The 27,243-nt window shown below is 38.3% G+C and overlaps 1 protein-coding gene across 2 annotated transcripts in view; it reads right to left on the reverse strand.

The window, feature by feature from the left end:
• The window catches only part of LAMA4 (laminin subunit alpha 4), a 128,976-nt gene that overhangs the window by 14,480 nt on the left and 87,253 nt on the right, over positions 1–27,243 (reverse strand). For both annotated transcript variants that reach the window (XM_067546617.1, XM_067546618.1), the window contains exons 18-30: positions 26,140–26,279; positions 23,886–24,059; positions 22,657–22,799; positions 21,533–21,695; positions 18,611–18,744; positions 16,891–17,062; positions 13,709–13,840; positions 12,587–12,729; positions 8,394–8,532; positions 6,093–6,230; positions 4,557–4,690; positions 2,520–2,684; positions 1,122–1,275 (exon numbers count right to left, since the gene is read on the reverse strand). In XM_067546617.1, the coding sequence (XP_067402718.1) occupies positions 1,122–1,275; positions 2,520–2,684; positions 4,557–4,690; positions 6,093–6,230; positions 8,394–8,532; positions 12,587–12,729; positions 13,709–13,840; positions 16,891–17,062; positions 18,611–18,744; positions 21,533–21,695; positions 22,657–22,799; positions 23,886–24,059; positions 26,140–26,279 (1,931 nt within the window). The remainder of the gene's footprint in view (positions 1–1,121; positions 1,276–2,519; positions 2,685–4,556; positions 4,691–6,092; positions 6,231–8,393; positions 8,533–12,586; positions 12,730–13,708; positions 13,841–16,890; positions 17,063–18,610; positions 18,745–21,532; positions 21,696–22,656; positions 22,800–23,885; positions 24,060–26,139; positions 26,280–27,243) is intronic.

The raw sequence follows: 27,243 nt of genomic DNA on the forward strand, positions 1-27,243 counted from the left end.
AATACTGTTTACAACTGGCAGGTAATATTTTGTATTGTTTATAAAAATGCCTAGAGTTGTTCCAAATGTAATCAATATATCTGTCCCCAAATAATTCTATTGTATTTAATTTTCAGCTCCATGACCACCACTAATGCAGAAAGATACACAGAATTTCTAACTGCTTAGCCAACATATGGCAATTCAATTCATATGAATTTACCTGTCTGAGCCCATTGTGGGGGTCCTTCACCCCTTTTAAGGACATGAGTTCTGCTGCAGTACAACATGAACATAGTGGGACCTCAATTTCAGAATACTGGACTAAGGTTCACATTCATTTATACTGATGCAAGTTGACTGTACTCAGTGGATGTAGCTGAGAGCAAAAATTAGCTCACTGCCTTCAGACTAAAGAGGAAACACAAGGAGAACCTTTCTGTCATATTTTTAGGAGACCTCAGAGATTTTGTTTTCAATTCTGCTAAGTAGGAAAGAATGGTATGACTGTTTCCTGAAGCTGAGACAAATGCAGCCCTGTAATTGTTCAGATTTAAAAGATTTACGGTGGATAATCCTCTTCTCTTTGTTATAAAATCAAACAAACAAAAAAAGCCCTAGCAAATTCTACAACTAACACCATTCTTGATCTTTGGCTAAAAGATCAAGTGTAGTATCAATTTAGTATCTGGTAAGTTCCTGTTGGAGGAACTTGCAGAGGGTTGCATTTGATATGTTCTTTTCCATCGATAACTGCTATAATACTATGATGCTCCCTGACTTTTACTACATCTTTTTATGTCTCCTTTCCGCAGAAAAGCCTTTGGGCGAGCCATAAAGAAGTAATTTCCATTATCAGGTAAACATATCAGTAGTTGGTAGAGCATTATAAGTCTCCTTTAAAGAATGGGTGAAACTGTAATGAAAAAGTCTTTAACTGATTAATCTTGTAATCTGCAAAATGAGATCATCTGTTTGGAATTATGGAATATTCAAAGGGGCCAAGTCCCATCCTCAGTTATTTTTCGGATCTGTCTTGGAACCACAACAGTCTGGCTAGCCTAGGATCATGAGGCAGTATGTGTGGACTTCGGCAAACTGTAAATTGATTTCAGAATAGTCACAAGTCATTTGATGCTAACCTTTTTGTTACGGCTTCCTTTGGCTTTTGAAGAGTTCTTTCCTTTCTTATGGAGAAGGGCAACTGGAGGGGAGTCAACAGGGCATCCATAAAGAGAAGTTTGGACCTTTTCTGGGTACCGCTGAAAATCTTCCACTTCAACCTCTCGATCCAACCTGTGTTTCAAAGAAGGGATAATATTAATAATAGCTGATTGAGGTGTAGCACAAATAGTTTTTAAAAAATAGTAGAATTGAAACGTAATTAAAATATCCAAATTAAATTAGTGTAAAATATATAGTTAATTTTTTCCATTTCTTATCACCATGACAACCTCAGATATCCTCCTATTACAAGTGTAATTTTAGAGCACTCTGTGACTTCAAATCATGGGAAGAAAGGTGGGCTCACTGTATATATAACATTTTGCCCTGAGTAAGGGGCAGTGCATAGCTGTGCTGACCAGAAGCAGACCCATCTTGCTCAATTGGAGAAGCAATCTGCAAAGGCCTGTATTCTGTTCTGCATGTTCCCTGGGTGTGCTGGATGCATGGGAATGGAGCTAAAGTTCTACCTTTTTCTACCAGTGCAGAAGGAGGAGTAGCTGTACTGTTCTGCTCTCCTCCTTGCACTATGACCTGTGCTGGGTGGCTTGTGTGGGGCATGAGACAATCTTGTTGTAACTGATACACACACCAATCCAATTTCCCAGGATATATCACTGTCTTGATAATCTGATTTTTTGGGGAAAAAATCTGAATATATTTAGGTTCCTAGTTATTAGTGGGTGGGCGCTCACACCACAAAACATTCTCCCAGGTGTTGGTAGTCTTCTTGGCAGTCTCAGAAGAGAGGATGAACAATCCTCTCACCCACACAGATGGTCTTTCTAGGCTAGCACAATGGAGGGACAATGTATGAAGCTTGCACAGCTTCTGCCTGTGTTGTATCTGTGCTATTCATCAACAGAGGATTTTAGTCTTTCAACTAACCTACAGTAATTTAACTTTTCAGAAAAAAAATCTAAACCATTTAGATCAGCACAGCCTAACCGTTTTAACAAGACCAGCTCTGAGGCTTTGTGAGACACTGCCATATCCTTTTATTGCAAAGGCAGAGCTACAAATTACATAAATTTAAATTATGCTGCAAATTATATATTGCGCCAAAGAAATTAGCAGGTATGGTACTAAAGTTGATTTACATCAATAGATATTTCTACTTCAAGTTTCTTACCCTAGAAGGGCAGTTCTGAGGCATTTCATACTAAATAAAAGAAAAAGACGTTTGTACACATTAGCTAAACCCAAAAAATAAGGTAAAATATTTCATTGTGAAAATAATCAGTTCTCTTCAGTACTTATTTTCTATGCTGTCAGACACAGATTGTTTGATGTGTACTATTGTGGATGTTACCTACCTGATGAAGTAGGCATTGCTTATACACCCAGTGAAATTGGCATATTGAGTACTGATGGGAGAGCCGCCAAAGTAGAACTTCTTGGTACTTCCATGTTTTTGCTCTGTTTTGTCTTTAGCTGGATTCTTTTTGCTATGTGTTTTGTCATCTACTATCAGCTCATATCTGCAAAGAAAAATCTTCCTTTTCACAAATTGATTTTGAAAGAGTTTAGAGTAATTATACAGCGTATTATACATGCCAATGTTCCCATAATGCTGAACTCAGTGCATGATTCCTTAAATGGCAATATCAGAAGACAGCCTATTTCTTTCCAGCTATGCAATAAGCAGCAGTGGAATTAACCAGTGAGGTAGCTGAGAGTCCAATTGCCTAAAGCTCCAGTGAGATCCTTGAGATACTCCTGATATTCAGAAAGCCACAGTACACTATGGCTAAGACTAAATAAACTAATCACTAGTGAAAGGATGGAACCACTGCGCGGGAAAGTGAGATATCATACACTCATCATATCATGTTGGTGTTTGAGATGATATTATATTGCTTATATTTGCTTAATCAAATCTCATTCTGCAGCAGGTAAACTAATTGCAGCAGAAGTCAGGAAGGATTTCACCCCTCTAATGCCAGACTGCCTATATCTGAAGCATCAGATTCAGGCTTGGAAGGATTAGATATTTATTGGTAAATGTCAATAATCATCTATTTCACCGTACACAGATAAACCGACTAAAAAGGTTTCCATCTATAATAACTGAAATTTACAGATAGGCAAAGTAAGAAAAATGCTGTTTGAGAACTTCTTAGAGTTTGGCTTAAGGCTTTTTACTTTGTATATTTTGACAGGTGATGTTGACAATTTGTGTTTTAGCGATTATAAAACCGCTTTAGCCGTTTTATAAAACCGGCTAGTGGTTTGAATCTCAATGTCTCAATGTTTGAATCTCAATGTCTGCTATAATGAAATAATTGTTGTCGGAGCCTGCCATGTATGACTCTCCATAATTTGCCACAACTGTGAACATTTAAATTGATAAAAATTAAAAAGTGCTTAAAAATAAACATTGATATTATGTTAAAATTATAAAACAAATTAAAAAAAATAAAATTCTGCCAATCGTAGATATTGGTCAATATCAAAAGAAGAATACTGGATCAAATAGACCCAGTTTCTGATATGGTGTGACAAATCCTAAGGTTAAAATGCTCATTGTAGTATGTCAGCACTCATGATGACTAAGTCAGGGCTAAAGTTTCAAAATGTGACCTGTGGGCACATGCAATTTTGAGAACAATTTTTCTTAAATGCCATTATAAAATAGAGAGGTCACACATGCAAACCTCCATTTATGCATGACAACTGTGCAGGTAAGAGCACACAAAGTACATGTGAAATGATTCCCACTCACATATGCATAAATGAAGACCAGGAAGGAGACTTTTGGATAATCTGGCTTTCAAATTACAAAAGATATTTTTGACTGAAAGTACAATGATGAAATAAAAGCTTCAGACAATATTTATAAAAAAGTGGATTGTAGACTTACTCATTGCTGCCATCATGAACCTAACATATTTTGTCAATGCAGAGAATATGCATGTTTTTCCCCATATATCTATAGAATGACTTTTTGAAGTAAAAATACCTTGGTTAATTTAAGTTTTTGTTTTGTTTTAACTAAGCAAATCAATTAATTACTGAAGAATTAATCACGAGTTTTCAGCTTTTCATTTTTTAAAGTACTTTTACAGGTGAGTACAAAAAAGTCAATAAAAAATCTACAATATTTTTTTCAAAATTGTATTTAAAAAGCCCTTCAATCTCTAGGCCATGATTCAGCCATATGGATTTTGGGCTTGTGTTTTTTAACTAAAAATTTGATCCCTTGTAATAGGGCATTCTGTGAGAAACGCTCCTAAAGTGGGGACTTTGCCCTCTCTACTTTGCAAAAGCAACATCAAAAGACATTATGTACACAGAAGAGCTACATATCATATATTAGATGTGGTGGAATACAAGATGTTGAACAGCTTTACCTTTCTTGTGAGACAGAGGTAATGATAAAATGGGTTTTGCCATCATTGTAGCGTCTCTCTGTTGACCGAACTTCAGTTCCTGTAGCATTTAAAACCACAGCACCATCATTCACAGAGATGGAGAACATATCTGGCTGAAACGCCAAGAAAAACTTGCTTCAGGAGCAGGTATAATACAATACATTTTTAAAATCTCGTGAGTTTGCCTGTAATATTTATTTTCCTTTTTGCTTGTAAGATATATGTATTATTACCATTTCCCCTGGGTTTTAAGTATGAGAAGCGCAGAAAGTGAGATCATTTCTTTTTATATTAATGCCACCCTTTAAACCACAAGGCTCTGAGCTCTGGTATCTGATTATTTCCCCCTTATCTATGGCATAGGCTCCATCATTCAGCAATTTTGTTTACATTCAATTTGTGATTCTGGGTTTATCTTTTATGAAACTATAGAATATCTGATACTTCAGGCTCTTCACTCTGGTCAGTTCAGCATATTTATGTTCCTTTTCCCCCAATCAGACTGCAGATATAAACTTAATTCTTAATTCATAACTGTCTCGAGATATAACTTACTATGGGAGTCAGGCATTTGGGACGGCAGCCCCAAATAGCAGGAATAATGTATTTATTCCACTGAAACAGGCACCTGCACTATTTGGTTTTAAGGATCATGCAGTGTGATCTTGGGAGAAATGAAGTATCTGAACTCCTATTGGAGATGAGGGCACTTGGCAACTCACAAGATTAGGGGCTTAATCCTTTGGGTCAAAATCACAGGTGAGGTGTAAGAAGGTGTTAGTTAGTCTGGTTGATTGTAAGAGAGTCTCTCTTAGACCTACATCTGCTCACTTACCAACCTGTGAGTAAGTTTAAGCCCCTGCTTTCTTCCATTGTACACTGAGAGGGGAGCAGTTAGAGCAGCCTGGCTGCTCATGGCTGCAAGGGGCCATTCCAGCACACCTTCCCCCCTCCCTCCCCCCCGAAGTTCATCCTATGATGAGGGCTGGGATAGGAGACTCTAAACCGGCTGGCTGATTTATGTCACCTGAGGGTGGGTCAATCTGTAGCTCCACCAATTTAAACTCAAGGAGTTCTCTGCTCCATCTTCCCTTCCATGCGTTTTTCCCCAGGAAGGGAATATTACCATTATTATTATTTATATTGTGGGACCACCTAGATGCTGAAATCAGGATTGCAGCCCTATTGTGCTAAATGCAGCCCAAACTCAGACGGAGACACAACTTGCATTTGTATTGTACATAATTGTGTTGAGGATAAATGTATGTATTTCAGTTATCTGCGTAGGGTCAAATCCTGTAGTCTTTAGTTAGGCAAAAATCCCACTGTTAGGATTTTTGCTCAAATAAGCACTAAACATTGTAGGATTTGGTCCACAGGCTGTAGAATATAAAAATTAGTCCACCAACAGGTATTTCTAAATTGTGAATTGCTTTTTGTTTTTAAGAAATGAAGCAGGACATAATCATGAAATTCTCTTTATTGCCAGTACCAAAAAAAAAAAAGTACACTCACTCCTTCAGCATAATAGAATAGCAGCCCGTTGGGCTGCAAAGTCCGGAAGTTGAAGCCACCTTCAAAATCATCAAAGAGTGACATTTTTTGGCTGGATGAAATGTAGCTCTCCCCATTGAAATATGCTCTGCGGGACATCTGCATGCCAAGTCAACAAAGTCACAAGTGTGTTATAGAAAGCATTTTTAACAATAATAAAAATAGTAACAGAAGGATAGATCCTACCTTTTTCTTCAGAGTCATCTGGGCCTATTTTCCTATGAAAATTTCATACTATTCTGCTAAGTTTAAACTAATCTAAACAGAGTGGCATGTTGTGAAAACATTAAGAAAGTAAGAACATAGGAACGGCCATACTGAGTCAGATCAATGATCCATCTAGCTCAGTATCCTGTCTTTCGACAGTGGCCAACACCGTGCTATAGGGAATGAACAGAACAGGCAATCATCTAATGATCCATTCCCTTTCGTCCACTCTCAGCTTCTGGCAGTCAGAGGCTAGAGACACCACAGAGCATGGGGTTGCATCCCTGACCATCTTGGCTAATAGCCATTGATGGACCCATTTTCCATGAAATTATCTAATTATTTTTTGAACCCCATTATAGTTTTGGCCTTCAGAAAATCTGCTAGCAATGAGTTCCACAGGTTGATGTGCGCTGTGTGAAGAAGTACTTCCTTTTGTTTGTTTTAACCCTGCTGCCTATTAATTTCATTGGGTGACCCTGATTCTTGTGTTATGTGAAGGAGTAGATAACACTTCTTTATTCACTTTCTCCACACCTTTCATGATTTTATAGACCTCTATCATATTCCCCCTTAGTTGTCTCTTTTCCAAACTGAAAAGTCCCCATTTTTTTAATCTTTCCTCATATGTAAGCTATTCCATACCCTTAATAATTTTTGTTGGCCTTCTCGGTACCTTTTCCAGTTCTAATATATGTTTTTTGAGATGGGGGACAAGAACTGCATGCAGTATTCATTACATACTCATTAAATACATAATGGGTGAAAAATTGATTTTATATAGTGGCATTATGTTGTTTTCTGTCTTATTATCTATCCCTTTTCTAATGGTTCCTAACATTCTGTTAGCTTTTTAAAAACTGTGTAACTTAAATTGTTCTTTATTTCTTCAGATACTAAGGGCCTCATTCAAAGCCAATTGAACTCAATGAAGCGCAAGACCTAAATTGAATGAATCCCTGAATAAACACAGGGATTCCCTCCCTTGCCTACATTCCCCATCCCATGAGGACTCTATCGATGTTTTTCAGTGAAAATATGAAAATAAATACCCACAAGAGTAACAGAATTATAGATTCCTCTGGCATAGAGTAATATCCACCCTAATTCTGTAATGAGTTGCACAAACACAGATTTCTGCAACTGCACAAAGTCCCATTCATTTCACTGGGGCTCTGCATGGGTGCAGAGGTCCACTTGAAGGATCAATGCCATGTAAATGATCTAGATTTATCAGGTTTCTATTATATTGACCAGAATGATGTAAGATGGAGGGTCATTTGTACAAGTGCAATCCCATTAAGCTTGATGGGGTTGGAGTTGTATTAGTGAAAGCCAGGGGAGAACTGGCCCAGAGACTCCAAGAACAATTTTTTCTCCTTTGGAGTTTTTATGTGGCCTCCTGAGTGATTTTCTGGCCAGAAAATGCCTTGACATTTTTGTCTGTTCTGATTGGTTCTAATGTACAAGTTGAAATGGCTGCCATGTGACATCACACGTTTCAAACTTGGTTGTCAATCTACTTACTGAAACAATCCAAGAAGAAGAAAAGCCACAGAGAGGGAAAACCTCCTTGCCCACAATGGGTTAAAATATGCCCTTTAATTTTTCTGCATGAACAGGATCAGCCTTGAAATATTTGCCCATCTATCAATCTTCCATTGATATGGTACCATTGACGGGTAAGCATTCTATTGTTCTTTTTGATATTTGCTTTCTTTGCTCCTTTGCTAAGCACTCCCTTTACTTCACGAAGCAAAAATGGAGTAAAGAGGGACTATCTGCCCTCAGAATACAGCACATATTGTATTGCACACTGAATCCTGACATCTCAATCTTTGAAATATCTGATAAAATATGACTGTTTTGTACTGCAATTCAGCATACAATTTGGGAAATATTTCAGCATGCAATTAAAAAAATCAAAATCCATTAATTAACTATAGCTCATGGGTTGAAGAGCTCTCCTTCCCATTAATTGTAATTAATGTCAAGTTGATGGTCACATCTACAGCCAAGAGTTTGCCATGGCCCCATGCCTGATGCTATACTTACAAGTGACTCTTCTGGACAGCCATAGCTGATTCCCAGGGTTCCTGGCTCCTCTAACAAGTTGAAATCCTTCTTTTGGAACTGGAATCCCTTCATGCAGCCCTTAAAGCCAGTATTTACTGTGAGGTGTGGGCTAACATTGCTGGAAAACAATATCAAACAGACTGCAATTAGCTAACCCTAATCTTCACAAATGTACTTTTCCCCTTTAGTACAAGGCATTCGGAAAACTTGAAAAACATTAACTTCTTGCCCCAGTAAATCCCAATCCCAACTCTTTAGGTAAAGGAAATACTGCCCTATGTTTTATATCCTGAAAGGTCAAAATACATAAACACTAATAAATGTTAAGGGGGGAAACTGGTGAGTATGCTGAAGAAATCATGCAGAGAAATCTTGAGAAGGTTAAAATACCAATTGAAATTAAAGGATGTGGTATGATTTCTATTATTAAGAATGAAAAAAATACAGGTTTTGATTTTTATCTTCTGAACAAATCTATGAAAGTTATGTTTCAGTTTTTCCTCTATGAACTGCCCCTATAGGCAATTCCATCCTCCTCCCAGGAAACAGACAGGACTCGACCGGCATAACAAATAATACTAACAGAGATAACGAATTTGGGACCAAATTCTGATCTCACTTACACCCATGAGTCTCTAATTAAATGGTTTCAGGATGGTAAATGAGAGCAGAATATGGCTTTCAGTAATAATTTTAGTGTCAGATTTGAGATAGCTGGCATAAGAATATGTACGGACTATTCTCTGGCACACTTATATGTTTTTTGGTTGTGCTCATCATAATAGTACCTAAGCACTTAAAATACATCAATGAATATATATCCTCATAACACCTCTTTGAGATAGAAAAGTATTATTATCCTTATTTGACAGATGGGTAGCTGAGGCACAAAAAAAGTGAGGTGATTTGCTGAAGGTCCCATAGAAAGTCTGTGGAGGAGCCAAAAAATGAAACAGGATCTCGTTAGTCCCAGGCCAGTGCCTTAACCACCTCACTATTGTTTCTCTCTTTATTTGTGGATAAAAGCAGAACTTCAGTTGGTATTTGCATAAAGATGTTAGAAAACGCTCAGTTAGTGGCACATAATAGTGGTATTTCAGAATTACCTCCATCAACTTTCACCAGTTAAACTAAAGACTGACTTGTTCAAATAAATCTCATATGATCTGGAAGTTCAGCCTAACTCAAGTCTGGATGGTTATCAGAAATTACGTGTACTTTCTAAATGATAAACACTAAGTGCCTGATCTAATCTCCACTGACCTAAAGGGAAAGCTCCCATTGTCTTCAGTGGGACTTGGATCAAGTCCTAATAAATAGGTTAATAAGAAGCCTGACTTTTATTCATGTGAGCAGTCCCAGTGATTTGTTACTTCAGATAACTAGTTGTTTAGTTAAATATCCCTAACCAAAAAAAAAAAAAAAAAGTGTGAGAAAAAAATTTATGAATGTGATTCCCAATGCATTCCTTTGAAGACAAGATAACTGTCAGAGGAAACGGCTACTGGAGTGAGTGAAAATACACTGCCTTGGAGGAAAATCAAATTACTTCCTTAAGTCTGTTGGCTAGTTGCAAACTAATGAATTCAGTCAAATGTAAATCTGCCTAGGAAAATCAAGTATATGTCAATGGAAGATAAAGATTTAATTCAGATATTGGCTAGAATAGTTGGTGAATATTTTGTTGGAACATAAGAATTTCTATGCCAATCAGAGCAGTGCTCTATCTAGTCTGCTAGTCTGATGTAAATCAGTGTAGTTCAACTGACTCCACTGGAGCGACATCACTTTACAGCACCTGAGAATCTGGTCCGTTATATTTTTATCTTACATAATATAATTGTGGATGTTCTCATTCTCTGCATAAATATCTAATTATGTTTTAGCACAGCTAGGCTCTTGGCTTCAATAATATCAATATGGCAATGAGTTCCACAGGTTAATTACTCACTGTGTAGATCTGTATTTCATCTGTTTTAAAGTTGTTACTTTTCAGTTTTGTTTGATGTCCCTTTGTTCTTATGTTATGAGAAAAGGTAAATAGAAATGTCCAATATACCTTCTTCCTACCATTCATTGTTTTATTTTACACACACAAAACCTACATTAAAAGAACATTAATAAATTTGCAAAGTCAAGCTCTTAAAAGATAGAAAATGCCACAGTTAATGTTGTCTGTGCAACCTTAATTCAGCCCCTTTGTGTGTATGCATTGCGAGAGAATCTTTAATTACTATTTTTTCCACAGGATTCTGCCTCATTTGATGCACAGAATAGACTGTGCTCACTCAATGAGCAGTTGTTTACTATTTTATTTTTTCCTCACTGTTTAGTGCAGTGTTTCTCAAATAGTGTTCCGCGGAACCCTGAGTTGAAGGGTTCCGCGAAAAAGGGGAAACGCGCCGCCAAAATTAACAGAAATAGCGCGCCACCGAACAGCTGTCAGTGCGCCACCGAAAAGCCACGAGCGCTCCGCCGAACAGCTGATGGCGCTGCGGAACAGCTGTGATCATGCCGCCGAATAGCTGATGGTGCCACGGAACAGCTGTGATCGTTCCGCGGAAAACAGCTTAGAGAGCGCACCGCCGAAACCAGCCTACACTGCGCCACCGAAAAGGGGAAGATTTCCTGGACTTGTCGGCGGAGGGTATGGCATGGCCGCGCAAGGGTGCTGTGGCAAAATATAATTGAGAAACACTGGTTTAGTGGGTGGCCCCAGTCATTTACTACACATTGTTCACACCATGATCTGAAGGTAAAATTATTAATTTTCACCATTCTATGGTGATCATCACTATCGTATGAGTGTTTCATAAACATTAATTAATTTACTTTACAACACTCCTGTGAGATGATGGATAATATTATCCCTATTTTACAGATGCAGAACTGAGGCACAGAAGATTAAGGATGAAAACATCCACTAAATTTGGGCACCCAATTTGAGACAACTAGGTTTTTCAGAGCATTTAGCCTTATATAGCATTTCATTTATTCAGAGCACAGTTCCCACTGACTTCAATTACAGTGGTCCACACTTCTGCAAGTCAGAATTCAGCGTCCCTGATCACGCACCCAGAGAATGAATATAAATTAATGACTGTCTGCGATAAGTTTGCTTTAAATGACTTGCCCAGCAATTGCCATGGCAATTCTGTGGAAGCAGGGATAGAATCCAATTCTCCAGGGCAGCATTCAACTGCCTTAGCCATGAGACCATCCTTTTCTTTCAGTCTTCTGCCTCATTCACTACACACCTTCCAACTTCTGCAACAAATGAGGCAGGGGTCCTACAGATAACATTTCCCTTTACAACACAGCCCTGATTAATCCCCAGAGCAGGTCCATCCTGTTCACTGAACAAGGCAGGGGTCCTGTCCTTAGCCTCATTCTAGGAAATGGCTGAATCCTTTTTGGCTATAACTAAAAAAAAAAAAAAAAAATCAGTCTGAGGTGGACACCCAATATGGAAAATGTCCACACCGCATGATGAAAGTCTGGTGAAGTTATAAGTAACTGAAAATAGAATCTTATAATGGGAAGTGTAATAATGCAGTTGCAGCGCTGCCACCATTCCAGTGGGCTGTGTACTACTTTATTCATCTAACCAGATCTTCTGGCTGATGCTGAATTAGGAGCAGGAAGTGTTCACGCTCCTATTCCTCCCCATTTTAGAAAGTAGGACCTGTACTCCCTAATGGGATTATGCTTGACTTTTGTCCATGGCTTGAGGGGAAAGAGAAGGCTCCCTGGGCTCTCCTGTCCCATCTCTGCACATTGATACAAGGCCAGCTACATTTGAGCCCACAAATAGAGACTGATATGAACTAAGGTTTATAGTGGAAAAAAATCCCTTTATCTGAAAAAGTGATTGACAGAGAGATATAATGCCTGTATTCATAAGCTAAAGGCATTTTGCTCAAAGAAGAACACTTGTTGAAAGGAAGGGGGATTAACTTTTCCTGTGTACAAAAATGTACATATTTATGTTTTCATACACTCTTTAAACATTTATTTTTAAACATTTTAAAACATTTTAAACATTTTAAACATTTTAAAAATGTACATATTTATGTTTTCATACACTCTTTAAACATTTATTTTTAAACATTCTTTAAACATTTATTCCAACAATCAGATGAGTACTGATAGAACCTGGACTATCAACAAACCTGGACTTCAAGATCTCAGAAGGAGCTCCTCCTATGTAGATATCAGTGAATGGCATTGCTTTCTTTTCATTTTCTACACTTTTTATATGTCGTCTGTCCACCACCAAGATCATTTTCTTAGAATTGTGATATATAACAGAAATCTGAAAGAAAAAATGAACAGTTCAATTCCAACTGTTCAAAAACATTGTCTTTTAGAAGTTATCATGGTGGGTTTGCCAAATTGGCATTTTTAATGAAAGGGAATCTGTAATGATTGTCTATTGTATCTTTAAAATTTAACAATTATTCTAATTCATCTAAAAAGAAACTTGTGAATCAGTGGGGAGCTGACAACAATGACTTGTAGTGAGGTCATTTCTACATAATGATTTCTCTAATGGCCAAAAACAAACAGAAACCTTTCATTTGCTTGTCAAAATAATCAGAGGCCAAATTCGATCACTTCCACTGATTTAGTAGAAAATTTGGATATATGTCTTTAAATCCATTTTTATTGTTGAAATTTAGGCCTTAATTCTGCTGTCACTTACATAAGTTAAATACCACTATACCTCAACTGATATCAGTAATCAGACTCCCAATTTACACCATATAAGTGACAGAAGAATCATGCCTGACAGTTCAGATTTATTACTACCATTTTCACAGCTATGATGACTTGAAGCAAATTCTCTGGTACTCCCAGTGCAGGTGCATACTGTCAGTTTCTGAATTGCTGAAATCCCTAAACAAGTGTCTACAGTTCAAAGACCAATACTGACTTTCATCTGAATAATTAACTTTGTACCAAAATGGGAGATTCAACACTTTGTGATAAAATAGCTGCTAAAACTGGTTGAGTTAAAAGACACATATTTGTGGTTGTAGAGAACCACATTAATGAAGTGCTTTCCTCTGGATATACAATTTTACTTTGACTTTTAATACTTTTTAGCATTAGTATCTTTTTTCTGCTCAACATTCTTTGTTACTTTATGGCAAAACTGACACATTTGGTATTATATAAAACCTGGCCCATCGTCTTTTGGTTCTTCAGTTAGAAGAGGAGCAACCTCAAACTATGCCTTATTGTTCTTGGTGTGGCTAGCTAAATGAAAATACTTCCCACATCAGTTTTACCTCATGGAATTTTGCATCATTTATCTGAGCCTTCTTCATCGAGTCTTCAAGAAGCATGGAGTGAGTGCTGAAGCCAAAGTCATAGCGCAGATACAGAAATCCATTCTGCATTACTAGACTGAAGAACATACTCTGTACAAAACAAACAGCATTAAAGGCAAGTATGTAGACATCACTCTAATGATAGCAATATAGAGATGGATATATAATATGATAAGAGATGGTTAAACTATTCATTATGAACTATTTATTAATTGAAAATGGCCTTTTTAAACTATTTGCAAAATTATCATAATTTTCCTGAATTTATTTTTTATTCATAAATTGATAAATAGCACTGAATTGGAATTTTGGTGAGCTACTGTTTGAAGCAGATATTTATTCAGTATTCTGAATTAGGTTTTCAGGCTGTGTCATTGGTCACTTATGCCACATGGTATGATTTCTATTCTGCGGCTGGATAACCAAAACTTTATAGAGACAAAATGATTGAGGTAATATCTTTTACTGAACCAACTTCTGTTGGTGAGAGAGACAAACTTTTGAGATTACATACAGTGAGCATGAAGGCTTGTTTCTCTCACCAACAGAAGTTGATTCAATAAAAGATATTACCTCACACATCTTGTCTCTCTAATATCCTGGGACCAACACAGCGATACCAACGCTGCATACAAAACTTTGTAAGCAGGAGCAGAACTCAGAGAAATCATTAGGATAGTGAATTTTTCAGGGAAAAAAGCTGGGGAGCACTTAAGGGAGAGAGAAACACCAGGATACAGGAGGACTAGGAAATCAAATTATCCTTGAATTCAAGTTCTGTGGCATAGACTTAGTTTGATAAACTTGTATATAAGTTTAAGGGAGTACAGTGGACCAATTTACAGCAGCTGGGATCTGGCTGGAAGTTTATTTGTATATTTTTCTAACATTAATACTATAGTCTCTAATGGAGACATGAGAGTGCTAAACCTCAGAAAACACTACAAAAGGAACAGGCCAAACTTGTAAATAAAGTAAAAAGAATTACATTTTTTTGCACATTTATGAGCTGTGTTCACATAGAACAGTGATTCCCGACCTGTGGCCCAGGAACCAAAAGTGGCCTGTGGGTGCTTTCAAAGTGGCCCATCACTTCACTCTTGCTGGCTGCAGAAGGAAGCCGCTGACTAAGGACCCAGGCAAAGCACGTTTCCACGAGGCTAAAAGATGGGTGTAGGTTCCTTGCTGCAGCCAAAGGAATGGGAGATCAGTGATCCCTTCCCCCTGGCTGTAGCAGGGAGCATGGCAAAGTGCTCTGCCTGGGTCCATAGGTGCTGGGGTCCCTGCTGGAGCCAGGGGGAGGGGAGCTCAGCACTCCTTTCCCCCTGGCTGCAGAAGGGAGCCACTGCCTAGAGACCCAGGTAGAGCACATGGAGCTACAGGACACATGCAGTTTCCCTGCTGCAGCCAGGGGGAGGGGAGATCAGCATGGAGGCAGCCTTCTCACTGATCTCCTTCCATCTGGCTGCGGGAAGGTGGGGGGCTTGCTGGTGGAGACTGGTGGCCCTTCAGGGTTGTAAAAATGATATCTGTCACCCTTGAGCCAAAAAGATTGGGAATCGTATAAAACGTAACAGTGGTAGCTGGTTTTGAACAATCCAACCAAAAATGTCCATCAACAGAACTGGTCTTATGTTTATGTCTTATAAGACTATCATTTCCATGATATAGTACATACGTACAAAGTATATAGAATTCAGACGCAATTCTGGGAATTTCTGCACAGAAGAAGCCAATTACTGATCCACTACAAAAGAGTTTGTGTGTAGCAACTGCTGCTTAAAGCTGAGGTTAGTGGTGGTGTTCAGATGTGTAGAGCAATTTTAATGAGAGTGGAATGAATTAATTGCAGTGAAATCTGTGCACATACTGTATCAACATACAATTTTACATCCTTCCTGAGCCAATATTGGCATACAGGATGGAATCCAGTCTTTTCCATTACTTTCTGTAATTTGCTGCTGCTTGCATCTGGTTCTCTGATGTTGAGATAGACTGCTCTGCCCTCCCCACTAAGAGTTCTTCTTACGGTTGCCCTTGGGTGCCCTTGTTTCCTCACACCAGCTAGTTTCCACTTGACAGCTTCATGTGGGAGTCTGTGTGTTGGCATCTGGAGTACATGTCCCAAATATGTCCTGCACTTCCTTCTGATTCTAGAGGAAATGGGCTGCTGGTTGGTGATTTCTCAGAACTGTCATTGGTGACAAAATCTTTCCAACTGATGCCCATAATCTTTTGTGGTCACTTATTTTGTAAAACATCTACTTTTCTATCTAACATTTTGGTAGATCTCCAATTCTCACAGCCATATATTAGCACTGAGATAATACCGCTTCTTTCTCGAGATCTCTGTTAGCCAATATGGTTCTGCTCAGGTAGGTGAACTGTTCTACTTTCTTGATATTTTTGCCATATCTACACAATAATTTTTTTTCTGTTGCTTTATTAAATTATTTTAACCCAGACTTGGCTTGAAAGTTTGAGGAAGAGATGCCCCGAGATACAAGTCTGAGTTGATATTCAAAATTTTGTAAAGCTTGAGGATGTTTGGGTGTGGATTTTTTGTTCAGACCATTTTAGAGGTAGGGGCCACTCTTAAACTTCTGAAAATTTGGGGGTGCTTGGATCCACCATTTTGATTTAGGCTAATCTCTAACTCCAAGTTACAATAGTAACTAACTGTATTGGTTCAATTAAAGATATTACCTCACCCACCATGTCTCTTGAATTGTAGAACACAGTTCAGCCATCTACACACCAGAAGACAATATTATAGAACTTCACATCAACTATTATACAGTAACATTTGATAGAACTGACAGTGTATTCAAGTTTAAATAAAAGTAAAAGTACTGGGCCTGATTATCTTCTCACTTTAAGTGGTTTCATGTTACTGTAACTCCATTGAAGTTCTGATTATGACACTATGGGAGCAGAATTAGGTCCAGTTGCAATAAATCAGACATTAGTAGAGGCTTTGTACCCAGTACTTCAGGTCCCTCATGAAATGTGTGCAGAAGGGAACTTTCTCTTCCATAATGAAATTTAAAATCATCACTATTTGGGGTATCGCACAATAACTGTGCAGAATAGGCACAAGAGAAACAGGGGACGGTATGAGAACAGAATTTTATACTCACTCCATTGACCATTAGGAGAATTAGTCCATTGTCTGTTGGTGTTCGAACTTCTATGTCAAAACGAGTCACTTGGCTGAACCTTCCCCTTCTCTCAATGTTCTTTACCAAAGCATAGCCAGAACCATCAAAGAAATAGCTCACAGCTCGGCTTTGAGTGAAGGCCAACTTATTCCTAGCATGGAAAAGAACACAGAAGCAAGCAAAAATCAAAGACCATCTCAGAGCATTCTTAGCATTATGACATTATACTAAAGATCCAGGGGTTGTTCTCATTTTGGCATCAAAGTTTAGGACACTTTCTTGGAATAGTTACCCTAGTTACTTTTATTTATCCCTGGGAGGATGAGACCTTAGGCGTCTGCCTTTTTTTTTACTGTTGCCTGAGAACTTTCCCTGAAAAATTATTTAGGGCTTTGATAATATATCAGTCTCCCTTACCATGAAGTCATGTGTTTGTTTTGTGGCACAGAGTAATAGAAATTTAAGTGTGGAAAGGATGGTGAGAAGTCATCTTATCCAGACCCCCTGCACTGATGTAAGATGAAGTAAACCTAGACTATGCCTGAAAAATGTTTGTTTAACCTGTTCCTAAAAATTTTCAGTGATGAGGATTCCACAACCTCCCTTGGAAACCTATTCCAGATCTTAACTATCCTTACAGTTGGGAAGTTTTTCCTAATATCTAACCTAAAACTCCCTTGCTGCAGATTAAGCCAATTACTACTTATCCTACCTCTAGTGGACATGGAGAACAATTGATCACCAATCCTCTTTATAACAGCCCTTATCATATTTGAAGGGTGTCCCCTACCCTCTTCTTTCTACCAGTCTTCTTCTCAAGACTAAACATGCCCAGTTTTTTTATAGTTGTATGTCATGAGCTGGAAAGTTTTTAGGTTCATTTATGGACAGGTGTTAGGACCACAGACCTTCCTGATTATAGGCAGAGGTTTTCTTTTTAAGGATTATCCAACTCCCGTAGAAGTCAATGGGAATCCTCCATGAACTTTAATTGAAGACAGATTGGGTCCTGAGTTATGCCAGGGATGTACCCTTCATACACTGTTATAGAAATGTGATGAACTGGGCTTTCCACTCACAGCACCTGCTCTCTATAAGAGAGATGGGGGGGGGGGGGAAGAGAGAGGAGGAGGGAAATCCTATACTCTAGTTGCTCTATTCAGTTTTATTAACTCCTGTATTAATTTCCAACAATACCAGAGTTTCTTCCTCTCTGATCTTATAGCTATACATCAAAATGCAACACAAAACTACAGTTCCTGACTACTGCATGAAGAAACCTCCCATAAATATTCATGGTAAATTAACTTTACAGTTTCCCTTTACTTTAAGTGGAACATTTCTCATTCTCTCTGCAAAGGACTTAAGTATCCTTCATCAGAAGAATTTTTACCGAATAATTCAGGAGCATACGGCACAATGGTTCTGTGTTAGAGGAATGAATAAGCTATTTGGGGCAATTTGTGAACATGGAAAACAAAAAAAAATGTACACTCATAGAACAGACCAAAACAGTTGGTGTGAACAACAGTTTAAAGTGGTGAGGTTTATTCAGGAAAGGTCAAGTTAATATTATCCTGAGATTTTTCTCTAAAATGAAGAGACTGAAGTAGCACAAAAACATGTGCTTTCAACCATTCTGTTCCACAAACACTTCAGGCTAATGACATGTCACTGTCACAGTTGAATTTTCCTCTACCTGGCACAAGGTGGCGATGTGGTGGTGTTCATATTGTAAATGTGCTTGAAATTGTATAAACTGATGATATCATCATTCAGAGTGCCCAGTTCCAAGCAGCCAATGAAGCCAGGCAGGTTCAAACTGGGAGGGAGCTGTGCAGGGAAGGAAACAAAGGCCAAAGTCAGGATATGTATTTTATTCAGGGATGCCAAATTCATTTGTTCCTGAGGTCAATTTTATCTTGATGCTCCTAGTGTTAGAAACAAAGTGGATAAGGTAATATCTTTTATTGGACCAGCTTCTGTTGGTGCGAGAGACAAGCTTTCGAGCTTACACAGAACTCTTCTTCAAGTCTGGGAAAGGTACTCATATAAGATGAAACAGATTGTTTAGCATAAGTAGTTAACACATATTTCAAGAGACCATTCAAGGTGAAGTGGCCTGTTAACACCCCTCTTAATGTTAGTGACCCAGATATGGGAAGCGATGTGTCCAAGCCTGGGGATAGGTAGTTATGATGTGGTCTGCAAAGGAGTAATGAATAACTGCTGAAGAGAACAAATGTTTAGATAGGACTACTACAAATGAGAACTTTCATCATAGTTTTTAAAGACAAGGGACAAAAGAAGAGAGTTAGATCTAGATTAGATTGGGTCTTGGCGCTATGTGATGCTATAATGATTTTATGACTAATCCCAGAACTTTCTTAGTCAAATTACACAATTTATTATCCAAAGACCTAAAGAAGAACTCTGTGTAGCTTGAAAGCTTGTCTCTTTCACCAACAGAAGTTGGTCCAATCAAAGATATTACCTCATCCATCTTGTCTCTCTGATAGCCAAAGAACAACATTTTCATAACAATCTGAATGGAAATATCCCCCCCAGTATTTTATGTTCATTTTTTGACATCTCTTTGTGCATTAAAGGCCATTTCATACCACAACAAAGGAAAAGAGAGTATGTGAACTCTAGTAGATTTTCTCATATTCATGGAACTTGTCTTTGCCAGTAGCTAAAGTCCAGCAGAAATTATTTTAAATAACTAACAGGATGGTGTGCTTGTTTCAGCAATGTTCACTGAAAATTGAGTCAAAATTGCCTTGTTAGTGAAAGGGAAAAATCAAGTGATTTAAAAATACAATGAAAGAGTAAAGTTGAAAGAGTTAATGCTGCACTTTTCCAGTATTAAAAAACTCTGCTCTGTAGAATAGGCATAGCAGCAGCAAACATTTCATCAGCACATTATCTTCTTCTAATAGCTGTCATTGTCTGTAACGTTTTCATTGCTTTCATTTTGCTTATAATTTTCTAATGAAAAAAGAAATATAAAGATGTAGACAATATGATGGTTACCTGCAGCAGTAAAACTAAATCAGAACTCTCATCTGTTGCACTGCATCTTTCTGCTTTGCTTTGGAAAGTGATTCTTCTTTGTTTGTTTTCTTTTTATACTATAGTATTCTGGTAAATAGTTTCAAGTATGAAAATTATAATAGCTGAGTAGTAAAATTATAAAAATGCATAATAGGGAAGCAAAACCACTTGACTGCAGGAAATAAGTTGGTAAATTAAACAAATGAAAATAGGAGGTCCTCCATTGCTAAGGGAGAAAAAACCCATCTGTTTAACAAATGATGCTATGAATCTCTTCAGATGATAACATATTTGGACCATTTGCTTTTTTTCAACTCTGCAATTCTATTAAATTCTGATCTTTGGTCTTATTCCTTGACAACTCAGGCTATGTCTTCACTGATGGTGGCAAATTCTCCGCCCTCAGATCGACTTAGCTGGATCAACTGAGTGGTCAGTGACGACCTGCTCAGTCGATCCAGAAATCGACATATTAAGACAACCTCCTCAAGTAGCGCAGCGCATTGAAGAGAACAAAAGCACAGAAGTCGATGGGAGTTACGCAAGTTTTTTGCGTAGTTTGTGAAACTCTGGTCGACTGCCACCGAATCGCCGAGGTAAATGTAGACAAGTGCTCAGATTGGGCCATCTTGATGATCTGCTCACTTCCCTTGGGTCAGTAGTCTAAAATTCAAATGGTTCAGAATATCCTGCAGTCATGCAAAGGAGATTGTTCAGGGCTATAATAATTCACCGTTGACTGCTAGATAGGGTGACTGCTACCAGGATGATTTATATTTACTAACAACTACTAGGGCTTGAATTATTAAGGTATCATTCTTTAACATCTTTATCAGTAAATATTTATTCAAGGATGTAAATCTCTGCAACAGAGATGGCTCAACAGAATTACTAAATCCTAATGAGGACCTAATATGGCTATGGAAAAAACCAAACTGATATGCCAATTAATGCTGATTTTAACGGGTTTTGGAGACATGCCTACCTGTTCACTAGGAACTAGACTGAGGCCATTATTGCATTTCAAATAGACCATCAAACAGCCCTCATAGAGGAAAGTCTCTATGCCCAAACTTGGCACCCTGTAGAACTCATGGTCCAGATGTCCAGATGTTCTTAATATTAACCATAAATTGTTTGCTACCTCTGTGAAAGTTAGTTGGAAAAAACATTTTCTAAACATCAAAGTCTCAGTGCTGACAGAGTATAGCAGAAAGCATGCATTGTTCAGTTGGGCTACTAGGTATCCATCTAGAACAATAACTATTTTTTCTCTAATTACACGTCAGAAACATTTTACTATAGCCAAGATTATTCTGATCAGCTTCCTCTTGTTGGACATGCTATATGGATAATAGCATTGACCTTGGTCAGTGCTGCAGATTCCAGGGAACTTGTTGAAGAATCATAATGTGGTATGTGATTTAATAAGGATGTTTCCAGTAACCAATCCTTTCCATTAATGACAAGTTTGTAAATGAAGTCCTAGTAACATGGGATTGATTTAATTGATTTATTTGATGTATTTATGTTGGAAAATATAAACAATAGTTATTTGAGCTACCTTAAAATTTGGAGGGACTCCACCAACATAGAAGACAGTATTTTTCGGCTCCAAATCCAAAAGGGAGTCAGTACCAGGCACCTCTCCTTTTTTGATGAATTTTTCTTCAGCTGTGCTGCTAGGGCTGGGCACAGTTAGAAATATTTTGCCATGCTTTCCCACCCTGTTGAAGGAATTTGGAGAAAAAGAGGGCTGCATAGTCATATCTTTAGCTTGACGTTTAGATATAAGAAACAGGAAAAGACAATTTTTTTAATAAGTTTTTTTTGGTTGTTTTATTGTAAGTGTTTTCCTCACCAGAAAAGAGTCGCCCATCTGGTGTTCTGGCTAGGACCAAAGAGAGAGAGACACTACAGAGATTGGAGTGGATTCTCCTTCCACTTAAGTTATGAGTCTGCCCCCTTGGAGTCAATGGGAATTTCTACTGACGCCAATGGAAGCAGGATCAGACCCTTAGGCTTGTGTCAATGAGTTGTTCCACTGAAGTTGCACTGGTGGATAAATGGTGAAGAAGAGATTCAGGCCCTGTTGTTTTTTCTGGAGTACTTGGGGCAAATATTTGGATAAGGTGTAGGATCAGAGAGAGCTGAAGAAAAGGCATTAACTGTGGCGGAGACATTTCTGTTTTCTAGTCTTTTTTCACTTTTCCACCAAAAATATATTTCCAGGCTGCCATTTTGTCCACACAAAGCAAGAAAATCTTTTTAAAGTCACTCTAGCCTGAGGTGGGCACCCTACATTATTGTGAGTAACTTCTCTTTTCTCCTGCTATTGATTTAAAAACTCTTCCCAGCCTTTACTGTGTTTTGGTAATCAAATGCAAGGGAGGTATTTAAAGTTTTAACACGAATGATATATAGGAGTGAAAATAATCAAAAAAGGGTTCTTAACTCATGATGTTGTAGTTTTTCAAGAGATCCTTATTCCCATGGAATTCTGAACAAGATTGGCAGGGATGGCTCTCTCATCAGTTTGTTAAAGATTCAACTAATCAGCCTTGTCATCATCCCATAGTTAAGGTTAAATAGTGAACAGCTACTGGTGAGTTTTACTTGTCCACTTGTGAAATTCTCAAACCAAAGTGATTTCATAAGAAATAGAGCAGAACCACATAAACACTTTACCTCTCAACTTTTACGATACTGAAGTAAGCAGGCCAAGAGCTGAGTGGCTTGGAGTCCAGTGGTATTTCCACATCTCGTCCTCCCAGATTATAGATATACACTAGGTTATCATTCTTAATCGCAAGACCCACATAATCTTTTCCCTAAAAGACCAATGAGTTGGGATGTCAAGGCTACTTTATTCACCCTTGATCCAAAAAAGCTAATAAATATTAGATAGTTTTAGACAAAAGAAAATATTCATGTACAATTAATAAACGAAAGCACATAGTCCACTAGTTACACTGTTTCGGCAGACAGTACTGTACAGGACAAAACTTCATGTGTATGACTTCAAATACATTTTGGATGAAGTAATTGCCAGTCAAATATTTCTAAGAAATTTTCTGACTAAAATCTATCAATGCTTTTGCATGTGCCTACTGTTTACTAGGCAGTATCAACATAGGAAATGGCAACAAAGGCTTGTCCAAGGGCATAGATATGATGCACCATAATCAGATCTTCTCTCAGTGGAGAATTTCTTAATTTACATGCACTGTACATAGAAATTCCTTTATAAAATAAAAGATTTAAAAGAAAAGCCCCTGACTTTCTCTTTTCAAACTAGGAGCCGGCCCAGACTGCACATAGTTTGTGAGAGACGTGTGTTTTTTGTTTTTCTCTACCAGTAAAAATTTAATACAGTTGCTTCACAACAGTTTTTGATAATGAGAGTGCAAGCCCTTTTAAATGTTCAAAAGTAGATATGTGGAGGGTATTCAGTAGCAGCAGCACATGCCACAGGCAAAGAAAAATTCTTATCTCTAAGACCTTTGAACTGTGAGACTTGAAATCTACACTGTCAGCAGTACAGTGTTGATTACATGTGACCCACAAAAGCCCGGCAGACAGCAGTAATTGCTTCAGAGCAGTTCAATAGCAGTTGAGTGTGGATGGCAAGTTTAGTTTACAGCAGCGAGTCTCTGTATCACAGTGCACCGGGCAATGTAATTTGTTACTTGGATAGAATACTTTATTGGAGAGAGAGAACAAGTGTAAGGAAAGGATGTCTTGGATTCACTAGTTCACTGCACGTCACTAACCAATGACCAGCATCAGTAAAATATTATTGTGGAAATTACTGATGGTAGAAAATAGAGAAATGTTGCTGAAAAATCCACACACTTATTTCCACTCCCGTCTTTCCCCCTCCCCCCAGAATAAAATTAATTAGATTATTCTCTTACATTTTTGTTTCCAAGATACAGAACAAATCTATCTGGAGATGCTGCCAGCTGTGGGTGGTCTTTTTGAAGTTTCATGTACAAGCTGATGGAGGTAAAAGCCTTTAAGTCACTCAGGCTGGTCTTTGAATTGATTTCCACAGCTGATCTGCCTTCAAACTTCATAGAGACTTGAACCTGAAATGGCAAACGTACAAAGTTAGATATGTTATTTCTGTTCTGAGACACTGCTATGGGGAAATTTGCAAACATATTCCCTCAACCGCTTCTTTGACTAATAATGACAGGAATGGAATTGGCATTGATTGTATGTTTGTTCATAGCAACCTAAATCAATGCAGCACACTGTAAAAAGATAACGGGAAACATAATGATGAAATGGTATCAGTTTTTTCTTCACTTTCATTGAAGGCCCTATTCAGCAATGCACATGATTAACTTTAACTGAGCTTCAATGGGACTTAAGCATATGCTTCAGTGTCTTGTTGAATCCAATATTATACCGTACACAACAAACTTCTTGTATATTTTTTAAAATTCTTTCCCCAAAATTTATTTCTTTGCTTTGGAAATAGACCCAATTCTCCTCTCACTTTCACTGGTTTAAATCAGGAGTAATCCCATTGAAGTCAATGGAATTATACTAGTGTAAAACTGGTATAAATGAGAGGCTAATCAGGCCAACAATGTTCGTTTTAATTTATGTTACCTTTAAACATATTTAAAGCACTGCTTTTAAATTTTGAAGAACAGTATGTTTTAAAACTAAAATATATTTAAGGAACAGTCAAATATTGTATAGGTATCGACTGAGTTTTGTTTTTTTGGACCAAATATATATAGATGGTTCAATGTAGGTGGACAGTGTGACAGCATGTACTAGGCCTCTCTGGTTCCCTGCTGGAGGCCCTACTGTTCCATTTGTAGAGCCAGGATAACCTGACATCAGCTCGAGATGGGCGAAGGCATCATTCCATGTCATCTCTCCTTGATGGGACGAGGGCCTCGCATCCCATTTTTGGTACCATGTTTATGGTGGGTTGCACTTATTTATCTGAGTACACCCTGGTGTCCGGGTGCAGTGCTACCATTTTCTTCAGCTCCCTGCACCACAGTTAGATTCTGTGGGTCTTCTATGGCTTGGCCCTCTGGCCTGGTCACACAGTTCAAACCCCTTCCTGGGTACAACAAACTTAAATAGAAGTTACTTGCCTTCAGAACCAATCATAAATCAGATGGTTTTTTTAATCCTTCTGAGGCTTAATTCCTTCTCCAGAATTAAATCTGCAGGGTTCCTCTCACACACCTTCCCTTGACTGTGGCCAGAAATGGGCCTGGGGCCCTGGCCTGAACTAGTTGCTTTGGCTGTGGCCTAGGGAGCATTCCTGCTCACTTCACTGGCTCCAGCCAGGAATTGTTTTGCTAGCAGCAGACAGCTCCTTTTATTTTAGCCTGATGGGCCTTGATCGGCTGTTGCTGGTCCCCAGCCCTTCTAGCTGCCGGAGGACTAGATCTCAATGGTTACCCAAATGGCTGGCCCTGGTCTAATGGCTGGTCTAATACTCGCTGCTTTTTTACTCTCAGAGAATTGTTTCCTGGGTTAGGTTGCAGCAGAGCAGTGAGGCCACAAAGACCTGATGCACCCTGTCACAGACAGAATATTCCAACACTGTACAGATATATTCTTATACTGACTTCTCAGAGTTCCACCAAATGCAACTGAATATATCATTTTCATTTTCAGCATCACTGTTATAAAGCACTTGACAGCAAAATCTTTACACTTTTGCTGTTGCAATTAATGTTAACATGGTATTAGCAGGGCAAGGATTTTCTTAGGTGAAAAAGACCTTATTTAATAAAAAGAAATATTGTGAACTCACAATGGTAGTCATTGAAATGATCACAGTTGCTGCTGCTTGTAATTAATGTTGGCAGTTGAATAATAAATTAATGGTAAATACCATTTAGCTTTAAATAATTCTGCTACAGTGGCCACCATTATCATGTTGTTTAATTAACATTACCAGCATATTTATGATATTCTACCATTAATATCATGGTGATGTTAATTATTTGCCTGTAGCAACTTCAATATTTTAATTGCTACCACTGTACTGTGCTCCTCCAGTTATTAGGGAGAGATAACATAACATCAAGGTTCAGACCTGGAATGTAGCCCAGGGAAATGGAGTTGTTAGTAAGATGCATTTGATCATTGTCACCAGTAACTGAATGTCTGATCCAAGTGTTTTACCTTGCTTGCTACACTTCTAGTCTGAGCAATTAGCTCCCTGATCCGTTGAATGCTGGCAGAAATGTTGTTTGCTGGCAACTTTCGGTCTACTATACGCAGTTTATCCAGGAGCTGAGGGATGACTTCTGTCAGATTCTTCACTGAAATTAGAAAGGAAACTAAGAGTCCAATTCCCCACTTTGTAACACTGTTTTTGCACCAGTGGAACTCCATTTGCATTCCCTTCTTCTCACTCACTAGTATTTGTTTGCATCACCCAACTATTGCTTCTTCTTTTAAGCAGAGGTCCTGATCCTGCAAGCTGCTCCATGTGGGTGGACCTCTGCTCGTGTATTGAGCCCCATTGACTTCACCGGGCCTCCATGTAGATGCAGGTATCTGTTTGTATGCAACAGCTTGCAGGATCAGTGACTACTATTATAAGATTTTTTGGAGTCTCTAGGTGCTATTCTAATATGAATAACAACAGCAGCTTTGCACTTATGTAATGTCTTCTTTTGGAACCTCTCAAAGTGCTTTACAAACATCAATGAGTTTAACCTCACAAGATACCTATGAGTTAGATAAGTACTACCCCCATTTTTCCCCATAGGGAAACAAACACAGAGAGATTGAGGCCCAGATACTCAAAAGGTATTGAGTTGTCTAGCTTCCATTTATTTCAATGGGAGTTAGGCACCTAAGCACCTTTGAGGATCTGGGCCTAAGTAATTTGCCCAGAATATCACAGGAAGTCTGTGCAGAAACTACTGGGCAGAGCCAGTCAAAGGCTCTGCTGGTAGCCAACACAGAAGCAACTGTGGTAGATACAGTTGGACACTGATGATGACTTTTGAGACTGCTTTCTGCAGTTTTACTCTAGATATTCTCTCCTCTGGCTAAGTGGCTGCTTCTTCTATTTCCCCCCACTTTTCACCTCAGCCTCACTCCATCTATCCTCCCTTTTTCCCTATCCCTCTCCCTTTTACCTCCCTCCCTTCTATGGTCTCTCTCCATTTCTTCTTTTCTTTCTCTTTAGCTGATCCCTTCCCTTTCTAACAGCCCGCTACATCCCCCCCCAAAACTAGGGAACTAACATGATGTTTCCAGTTATCCATCCCATTG

This window comes from Emydura macquarii, unplaced genomic scaffold (assembly GCF_026122565.2).
Source record: "Emydura macquarii macquarii isolate MOO-44397 ecotype Brisbane River unplaced genomic scaffold, CSIRO-AGI_Emac_v2 contig_1146, whole genome shotgun sequence".
NCBI classification, from domain to species: Eukaryota; Metazoa; Chordata; order Testudines; family Chelidae; genus Emydura; species Emydura macquarii.